The sequence below is a fragment of the Vitis riparia genome, chromosome 4, assembly GCF_004353265.1.
Source record: "Vitis riparia cultivar Riparia Gloire de Montpellier isolate 1030 chromosome 4, EGFV_Vit.rip_1.0, whole genome shotgun sequence".
Taxonomy (NCBI): domain Eukaryota; kingdom Viridiplantae; phylum Streptophyta; class Magnoliopsida; order Vitales; family Vitaceae; genus Vitis; species Vitis riparia.
Genome location: NC_048434.1, coordinates 14,600,853 through 14,611,669, shown reverse-complemented (window position 1 = coordinate 14,611,669; position 10,817 = coordinate 14,600,853). Strand labels below are relative to the sequence as shown.

The 10,817-nt window shown below is 35.4% G+C and overlaps 1 protein-coding gene across 2 annotated transcripts; it reads left to right on the top strand.

Moving 5' to 3' along the window:
• The first annotated feature begins 1,449 nt into the window (after positions 1 to 1,449).
• LOC117913203 lies at positions 1,450 to 8,747 on the top strand. 2 transcript variants are annotated; one of them, XM_034828171.1, is made up of 2 exons: positions 1,450 to 1,784; positions 8,710 to 8,747. In XM_034828171.1, the coding sequence occupies exons 1-2, from the start codon at positions 1,466 to 1,468 to the stop codon at positions 8,715 to 8,717; spliced, it is 327 nt and encodes a 108-aa protein (XP_034684062.1). In that variant the 5' UTR covers positions 1,450 to 1,465; the 3' UTR covers positions 8,718 to 8,747. The 2 variants fall into 2 exon arrangements, with proteins under 2 accessions (XP_034684062.1, XP_034684061.1); XM_034828170.1 differs by lacking the exon at positions 8,710 to 8,747 and adding an exon at positions 3,358 to 3,386.
• Positions 8,748 to 10,817: the final 2,070 nt, after the last annotated feature.

Here is a 10,817-nt window from a genome sequence, read left to right as displayed (position 1 = left end):
CTTGTAGTGGAGGTCAGATTCATATTTCTTGATGGTTGTTATAGTTGGCGTAATGCCAAACATGCATGATGGTCATGAGGAGGAGAGGTGGGAGGATGGGTTTGGACCAAAATTGCTATCTAGATCTTCTTTAGCTAAACCAAATGGTGAAGTGGGTGACCATGAATGCAAAGATTGCATGCACACAGGAAGCTTGAAAAAAACTGGTAGGAAATGAGTGGTGGAGGAAGTGGACCCCATGGAAAAGGAATTCCTCTTCTTTTTTCAGTTTTGGGACTGTCCAAATGATTCTTTCATTAAGATCTTCAGTTCTTGACCTTATTGTTTAGATGCATGGAAACACAGTGAAACATGGAGCTCGAGACCCACATTTTGAAACATTTCAACGACTACAAGGTAACCAGACCAAACATACTTTCCCATGGCTTCGTTGTCTCAATATTTACAGGCTCAACATCTGGGTACGAATTATAAGCATTTCCATGAAATGCGTAGGGGAGATAGATGAGTATTACATGACTCTCAAATAGTTGAAATCTTGCATCAACTATTTAGCATCTTTAAGAAAGAAAGCAATCTGTTATTTCAACATGCCTTAGATACAACTCCATGAATTCGAACAAGTGAGCTAGTGCAACAATCAAGAATTCCAAAATATGATAGATTTAAAATTTGTGGCTTATCTTAGAGAGGTGATGCCATAGATCAATGTGCTCTTCCATGAATACCAAAGCTGTTATATTTATATAAATATATATATATATATATATATATATATATATATATATATATATATATATATATATATATTGTTGGTTAAAAATAAAGTGTAAGAAGAGTTACACTTTTGAAAAAATAACTTTTGAAAATAAAGTGTAAGAAAGGTTACACTTTTAATATGTGAATTAAACACATGATTAAGTTTTGAAATGTTACAAAACTTGAAAGGTTAAGGAAGACAATGAGTCTTCTCATCTTTGTAACTTTATAAAACTTAAGAGGTTAAGTGTAAGAGAGTTACACATTTTAGATTAAATCATATTTAATGTGTGAATTAAACATATGATTTAATTTTTTGAATGTTACAAAGATGAAGAGATTGAGGAAGACAATGGGTTTTTTCTCATCCTTGTAACCTTTTTTCAACCCTAAGAGTGCTATATATGACTTTTCTTCTTTTTGAAATCTTATGTAGAAAAGTGAAAAGGCTTGATCAATCCCAAGACTATTTCCATTAGTTCCCTAAAGATTTCTAGAAGTGGGAGGAAATAGAGTCTTTGGACAAAGTTCCAAGAACTTGTTTGAGCCTTTCTTGTGTTCTTCTTCTTCTTGTTCTTATTTTGTAACTTTGAGAGTTTTATTGTATCAAAGTGAGTGTTTGAGAGTGTTTCTTTTCTCCATTGTATCCAAATTTTCCAAACAATCAAAAACTCTATATTCAATGGAAGGAGAGACTATCAAGATTATGAACCAAGACCTTGTGAGGTTGGATCGTTTTGATGGTTCCAACTTCACTAGGTGGCAAGACAAGGTGAGATTCCTTCTCACAGCACTCAAGATTTTCTACATCCTTGATCCTACCTTGGCACCGTTACCGGAACCAAAGGAAAATGACACACCTCAAGTGGTGGCGGCAAGGAAGAAGAGGGAGGAGGATGAGCTCATATGTAGGGGTCATATTTTGAATGCCTTATCCGATAGGCTATATGATCTCTACACCAACACCAATTCCGCGAGGGAGATTTGGGAGGCTCTTGAAAACAAGTACAAAGCCGAGGAAGAAGGTACCAAAAAGTTTCTTATTTCTCAATACATAGATTTCAAATTTTTTGATGAAAAACCTCTCTTACCACAAATTCATGAGTTGCAAGTAATTGTGAATAAGTTGAAAGTTCTCAAAATTGAACTTTCGGAGGCCTTCCAAGTTGGTGCTATTGTGGCTAAATTACCATCAAGTTGGAAAGGTTACCGGAAGAGGATTCTCCACAAGAGTGAAGATTACTCTTTGGAAGAGATTCAAAAACATCTTCGCATTGAGGAAGAATCGAGATCAAGAGACAAAATGGTGGAAGAGTCCAATGGTGGGACTAACAAAGCCAATGCGGTTTCAAAGGCCAATCATCCTAGAGGTAAAAATAACAACGACAAAAAGAATTCCGGAAATTATATGAGCCCCAAGAAAAATCAAGAGTAATTTAAGGGCAAGAAAGGTCCTTGTTTTGTGTGTGGAAAACCCAGGCATTATACTAGGGAGTGTAGGTACCGAAAAGACCAAAAAGGGGTTGTGGTGAATGCAATTGATGAGGAGATCATTGCAACACTAAGCGATGTGTGTGTTGTCCAAGGAAAGGTGCAAGGATGGTGGTATGATACTTGTGTCACAGTTCATGTTACCTATGACAAATCTCTTTTCAAGACCTTTGAAGATACAAAGGGAGATCAAGAGGTTCAAATGGGCAATGAAGGAAGATCCAAGGTGCTTGGCAAGGGCACTATTGAAGTTGTTTTTACCTCCGACAAAAGGGTTACCCTTATAAATGTATTGTATGTCCCCGATATGAATAAAAATTTGGTTAGTGGGGATTTTCTTGGCAAACCGGGTATCAAAGCGGTGTTTGAATCCAGTAAGCTAATTTTATCCAAATCGGGGAACTTTGTGGGAAAGGGGTATTCTTGTGATGGGATGATCAAACTTTGTACCAATGACAATATCAATAAAATGGCGTCTACTTCCGCTTATATGTGTGATTCAAATTCTTTATTTTTGTGGCATAATAGGCTTGCACATGTTGGTTTAAGCACTATTAAAAGGATTGTGAAATGTGGTTTGATTGCTTGTGATACCAAAAAATTTGAAAAGTGTGAAATATGTGTTAAATCAAAGATGATTAAAAAGCCTTTTCATAGTGTTGAGAGATCATCTAATTTGCTTGATTTAATACATAGTGATCTTTGTGAACTTAATGGCATGTTAACAAGAGGTGGAAATAGGTATTTTCTTACATTCATAGATGATTGTTCTAGATTTACCTATGTGTTTTTGTTGAAAAACAAAAGTGAAACTTTCAATGCCTTTAAAGTTTACAAAGCCGAAGTTGAAAATCAACTAGGAAAAAATATTAAGGTGCTTAGAAGTGATAGAGGTGGTGAATATTTCTCTAGTGAATTCAATTCTTTTTGTGAAGAATATGGCATAATACATGAGTGCACCGCACCCTATACACCTCAACACAATGGCATAGTGGAGAGAAAGAATAGAACATTCTTGGAAATGGTGAATGCTATGTTATTGCATGCTAAATTGAATTTCAATTTGTGGGGTGAAACTTTGTTGACTGCTTGCCATATTTTGAATAGAATTCCTATGAAGAAAAATGAGATATCTCCATATGATTTATGGAAAGGAAGGAAGCCTAATATAGGTTACTTCAAAGTGTGGGGGTGTCTTGCTTATTGCAAGAAAACAGATCCAAATAAAACAAAATTGGGTCCAAGAGCCATTAAGTGTGCATTTGTAGGCTATACCTCAAATAGCAAAGCTTATAGGCTATTAGACTTGGAGTCTAATGTGATAATTGAATCAAGAGAGGTAGAGTTCTTTGAGAATTTGTTGAGTGATAGCAATTCTCAAGTACCTACTAGTGTTGGAGAGTCTCAAGAGGAGACACCTTCAAAGGTTGTTGAGCAACCCATTGTGTCTCGGAAAAGCCAAAGAGCTAGAAAAGAGAAAGTGTTGGGATCGGATGAGATTAACTCTCAAAGAATTTCCTTTTACTTAGTAGAAGGAAATAGAGAAGATATTATAAGAAAAATTCCTATAGTACTTCAAATAGAGGAGGATCCCAAAACATACAAAGAAGCTATGGCTTCTAGAGATATTGCTTTTTGGAAAGAGGCTATCAATGATGAAATGGATTCAATTATGTCCAACCAAACATGGGAATTGGTAGACCTTCCACCAGGATCTAAACCAATAGGGTGCAAGTGGGTATTTCGAAGGAAATATCACACCGATGGCATGATTCAAACCTTTAAGGCTAGATTAGTAGCTAAGGGGTTTAAACAAAGAGAAGGTATTGATTATTTTGATACCTATGCGCCGGTGGCTAGAACAACATTGATTAGGATATTGTTTGCTTTGGCATCAATTCATAATCTATTTGTTCATCAAATGGATGTCAAAACGGCATTCTTGAATGGGGATCTCAATGAGGAGGTCTACATGGAACAACCGGAAGGTTTTGTTCTACTGGATAATGAAAACAAAGTCTCTCTTGATTCAATTATCACATTAGACTCCAAGTCTAATAGCCTATAAGCTTTGCTATTTGAGGCATAGCCTACAAATGCACACTTAATGGCTCTTGGACCCAATTTTGTTTTATTTGGATCCGTTTTCTTGCAATAAGCAAGACACCCCCACACTTTGAAGTAACCTATATTAGACTTCCTTCCTTTCCATAACTCATATGGAGATATCTCATTTTTCTTCATAGGAATTCTATTCAAAATATGGCAAGCAGTCAACAAAGCTTCACCCCACAAATTGAAATTCAATTTAGCATGCAATAACATAGCATTCACCATTTCCAAGAATGTTCTATTCTTTCTCTCCACTATGCCATTGTGTTGAGGTGTATAGGGTGCGGTGCACTCATGTATTATGCCATATTCTCCACAAAAAGAATTGAATTCACTAGAGAAATATTCACCACCTCTATCACTTCTAAGCACCTTAATATTTTTTCTTAGTTGATTTTCAACTTCGGCTTTGTAAACTTTAAAGGCATTGAAAGTTTCACTTTTGTTTTTCAACAAAAACACATAGGTAAATCTAGAACAATCATCTATGAATGTAAGAAAATACCTATTTCCACCTCTTGTTAACATGCCATTAAGTTCACAAAGATCACTATGTATTAAATCAAGCAAATTAGATGATCTCTCAACACTATGAAAAGGCTTTTTAATCATCTTTGATTTAACACATATTTCACACTTTTCAAATTTTTTGGTATCACAAGCAATCAAACCACATTTCACAATCCTTTTAATAGTGCTTAAACCAACATGTGCAAGCCTATTGTGCCACAAAAATAAAGAATTTGAATCATACATATAAGCGGAAGTAGATGCCATTTTATTGATATTGTCATTGGTACAAAGTTTGATCATCCCATCACAAGAATACCCCTTTCCCACAAAGTTCCCCGATTTGGATAAAATTAGCTTACCGGATTCAAACACCGCTTTGATACTCGGTTTGCCAAGCAAATCCCCACTAACCAAATTTTTATTCATATCAAGGACATACAATACATGTATAAGGGTAACCCTTTTGTCGGAGGTAAAAACAACTTCAATAGTGCCCTTGCCAAGCACCTTGGATCTTCCTTCATTGCCCATTTGAACCACTTGATCTGCCTTTGTATCTTCAAAGGTCTTGAAAAGAGATTTGTCATAGGTAACATGAACTGTGACACAAGTATCATACCACCATCCTTGCACCTTTCCTTGGACAACGCACACATCGCTTAGTGTTGCAATGATCTCCTCATCAATTACATTCACCACAACCCCTTTTTGGTCCTTTTAGTACCTACACTCCCTAGCATAATGCCTGGGTTTTCCACACACAAAACAAGGACCTTTCTTGCCCTTAAATTGCTCTTGATTTTTCTTGGGGCTCATATAATTTCCGGAATTCTTTTTGTCGTTGTTATTTTTACCTCTAGGATGATTGGCCTTTGAAACCACATTGGCTTTGTTAGTCCCACCATTGGACTCTTCCACCATTTTGTCTCTTGATCTCGATTCTTCTTCAATGCAAAGATGTTTTTGAATCTCTTCCAAGGAGTAATCTTCACTCTTGTGGAGAATCCTCTTCCGGTAACCTTTCTAACTTGATGGTAATTTAGCCACAATAGCACCAACTTGGAAGGCCTCCGGAAGTTCAATTTTAATAACTTTCAACTTATTCACAATTACTTGCAACTCATGAATTTGTGGTAAGAGAGGCTTTTCATCAAAAATTTTGAAATCTATGTATTGAGAAATAAGAAACTTTTTGGTACTCTCTTCCTCGGCTTTGTACTTGTTTTCAAGAACCTCCCAAATCTTCCTCGCGGAATTGGTGTTGGTGTAGAGATCATATAGCCTATCGGATAAGGCGTTCAAAATATGACCCTTACATATGAGTTCATCCTCCTCCCTCTTCTTCCTTGCCGCCACCACTTGAGGTGTGTCATTTTCCTTTGGTTCCAGTAACGGAACCAAGGTAGGATCAAGGATGTAGAAAATCTTGAGTGCTGTGAGAAGGAATCTCACCTTGTCTTACCACCTAGTGAAGTTGGAACCATCAAAACGATCCAACCTCACAAGGTCTTGGTTCATAATCTTGATAGTCTCTCCTTCCATTGAATATAGAGTCTTTGAACAAAGTTCCAAGAACTTGCTTGAGCCTTTCTTGTGTTCTTCTTCTTCTTGTTCTTATTTTGTAACTTTGAGAGTTTTATTGTATCAAAGTGAGTGTTTGAGAGTGTTTCTTTTCTCCATTGTATCCAAACCGGAAGGTTTTGTTCTACTGGGAAATGAAAACAAAGTGTGTAAGCTTGTCAAATCATTATATGGTTTAAAACAAGCTCCCAAACAATGGCACGAAAAATTTGATCATGCTATTCTTTCGGATGGATTTAGACACAACAATGTGGACAAGTGCTTATATTCTAAGACTTGTGATGACTATGTGGTCATAGTGTGTCTATATGTGGATGACATGTTAATCTTGAGTGATGACATGAAATGAATAATAGAAACGAAAAGGTTTCTATCCTCAACCTTCAAGATGAAAGATCTTGGAGAAGTTGATACTATATTGGGTATCAAAGTGAAAAGAAATAGTGGGGGTTATGCTTTGAACCAAACCCACTATATTAAGAAAGTAGTTAGCAAATTTAGTCATCTCAATATTAAAGATGCTAATACTCCATTTGATTCAAGTATAAAACTTGAAAAGAATGATGGTAGATCGGTGGCTCAACTTGAGTATGCAAGTGCAATTGGAAGTCTTATGTATGCTGCTCAGTGTACTAAGGCTGACATTTCATTTGCAGTTAGTAAACTAAGTAGGTTTATTAGCAATCCAAGTGTGGAACATTGGAAAGCTATTGGTAGAGTTCTTGGTTACCTAAAGAATACCAAAGAACTAAGCCTCCAATATTCAAAGTTTCCTGCTATACTTGAAGGGTATTCAGATGCAAGCTGGATATCGAGTGTGGGAGATAATTTATCTACCACAGGTTGGGTGTTTACACTTGGTGGTGGGGCTATCTCTTGGGGATCCAAGAAACAGACTTGTATATCACACTCAACCATGGAGGCAGAGTTTATAGCTCTAGCTACAACTGGAAAAGAAGTTGAGTGGCTTAGGGATCTCATGATGGACATCCCTTTTACTGCAAATAATGTGTCAACAGTGTCGATACATTGTGACAGTCAAGCCACTCTAGCTCGTGCGTACAGTGGAGTGTACAATGGGAAGTCTAGACATATAAGCATTAGACATGAGTATGTAAGACAATTGATTCAAAATGGAATCATCTCAATCTCATTTGTGAGGTCAAGTGGAAACTTGGCGGATCCTTTTACTAAACATCTTACAAGAGATTTAGTAAGGATAACATCTAGAGGGATGGGACTAAAACTCCTTAAATAAAATTCACCAATGATGGTAACCCAACTTAATACTAAGAAATGACTAGTCTTAAGTTCAATAGGTAAAAACAAGTCATTGATAAGTGGGTTGTGGCAGCATTAGAACATGTGAGTTCCATCTGTGATGATTAATGCTGGTTGTTACCGTTGGAGGGTTAAGCTTAAATTTTTTAATGAAATTCAGTCTATGTGTGACAAGCATCTTAAAGGTAACAAGGATGCTAGAAGAATTTCACCTATGTGAACTTAAGGGTGGTGCCGCCTCTCATGAGAGTTGGAGTTTCTTTCAAGAAAGTTCATGAATGGATTGAGCACATGGCCATAAAAGTGCTAAGCAAGAAAATAATGGGCACTCGTGTGGTTAGTGGAAGTGTGTGTGTTGTTACCAGTTTCGTTACAAGGAATAACTGGTTCAATGCTACAAGCAACTTAGGATTTCAACAGAGCTTTGTGACAATTACACTAAGGTAAAATTCAAATCGAAAGATATTTTATTTTATGCATTTTCACTGTTAAGGTTATAAGGGCTGATGTTTATTTTTAACCAAGTGGGGGATTGTTATATTTATATAAATATATATATATATATATATATATATATATATATATATTATTGGTTAAAAATAAAGTGTAAGAAGAGTTACACTTTTGAAAAAATAACTTTTGAAAATAAAGTGTAAGAAGGGTTACACTTTTAATGTGTGAATTAAACACATGATTAAGTTTTGAAATGTTACAAAACTTGAAAGGTTAAGGAAGACAATGAGTCTTCTCATCTTTGTAACTTTATAAAACTTAAGAGGTTAAGTGTAAGAGAGTTCCACATTTGAGATTAAATCATGTTTAATGTGTGAATTAAACATATGATTTAATTTTTTGAATGTTACAAAGATGAAGAGATTGAGGAAGACAATGGGTTTTTTCTCATCCTTGTAACCTTTTTTCAACCCTAAGAGTGCTATATATGACTTTTCTTCTTTTTGAAATCTTATGTAGAAAAGTGAAAAGGCTTGATCAATCCCAAGACTATTTCCATTAGTTCCCTAAAGATTTCTAGAAGTGGGAGGAAATAGAGTCTTTGGACAAAGTTCCAAGAACTTGTTTGAGCCTTTCTTGTGTTCTTCTTCTTCTTGTTCTTATTTTGTAACTTTGAGAGTTTTATTGTATCAAAGTGAGTGTTTGAGAGTGTTTCTTTTCTCCATTGTATCCAATTTTTCCAAACAAAAGCATCAAATTCACTTTTCAACAGCTTCCAATAATCATCAAAGTGGATAATTCCAGGAAAACCCAATTTTCTCAACTAGGACTTTTAGAACTACCTTGATCAGTCTTCTTCTTGTGGAACATTTGACTGCAAAGTAGCATCAACTGGCCCATTTATAATTTAACCCTCTTCTCAATTATTTTCAACAACCCCATGAACCTCTTAGGTTGGAGTGTGGCCACCCGTGGGAAGTTCATCTAATAAAATGATATGTAAGATAATGGGATAGACCCATAATGTTCGGAAGATGAAGACGTGAGCATAGTTGCATGCATGGCAGGAAATGCATCTACACCATCCAAAGTTGTAGCAGACACAATCTAACACCATCCTCAACAATGGGGGAACGGAGAGAGGATAGAGAGAACCAAGTACAAATGAACAAAATGTCCTCAAACAGAGTACAGTCCAGAAGAACAAACAAAAGACCTATTAAATGGAAACCCATTTCATGTAGAAATCAATGGGATCTATGATCAGTGGCACAACTGAAACCACATCCAAACTTATCATCAGATGAAAATCAAAAGAAAATGGGAAGAAAAGCATGGTAATAACACAATTTCACAACCAAACAATCCAACAATGTTCAGGAACCAGAAGAATGGATGAAAAATAGAGCAATAAATGGGAACAAGCAAGGGAATCACAACAAATGTACCTGAAGGTCCTCCTCTCAAGCAAGAATATGTTTGGCTTCCAGCTCTTCTTCATTTCCTCTTTGTTTTGTTTGCTCCATTTCTACAAAAATTTTCTTCTTCTCTGCTCTAGAACTTTTTTTTTTTCTCATTTTAGAACTCCATTAGAAATTTTTTTCCTCTCTCCAAACTACCCATTTTCCCAAGTATCATTTTTCATCACTAGTTTTTCAAAATTCAGCTTTTTTCCCATGCAGTCCACCAGTTCCCATGTAGCCACTCATTTTCCTCCTTCCCAATCCTCCCTCTTTTTCCTTGCCTCTCCATTGCTTTCACAACTTCTAATGCAGCCCCATTGGGCCGCCATTGGAATTTTCAAGATTGTGATGGGCCTAGTAACAGGAGAAAGAAAAGAATGACCCGATACCGATACATACAAGATGATGCATCAAAAGTGGCATTGGTAACTGAACCGTGCATGGCAACCATGTAGTTTCTAACGGACTTCATTCCTCATCAAAAATAATTCTTTCGTTTTTCTTCAAGAAACTCTTTTTTTTTTTTTTTTTTTTTTTTGCCTAAGTAACTAAAATAAAATAAAATAAACATTTTGAAAAAAAGAAATGAAAATAAAATAAAATAAAATAAAATGAATAAAATAAAAAAATAAAAACATAAGTGAATAAATAAATAATAATAATAATAATAATAATAATACTAATAATAATAATAATGATGATGATGATGATAAAATAATCAAAATAAAATATAATGGTAAGAATAATAATGATTATAATAAAAATAATGATAACAAAAATATACAATGACCACATATAAAAAAAGTAAATAAGAATAAATAAATAAATAAATAAAAAGATAAATAGATATAAGTACATGACGCATATTCATGCAAGCTACGTAAGCCATGTAAGCCATATAAATGACTTAGGGGTGCTGGAACAAGCCCTAAAGGACTAGGCATACCTAAATGGGCTAGGTGTGCCTAATGAGTCTAAATAAGTCTAAACAAATTATCATAAATGTGAATCTAGTATCCAGAATGACTTAAAGAGGTAAGATATGTGAGTAACAGTAGGCTTCCAAGAACTGCTATAAAGTATTAAAAGAGTACTTAATCAAGATATGTGCGAATGAGACAAAATGGAGGGTCTACACATATGAGTTTTCTCTTTTGACTATCA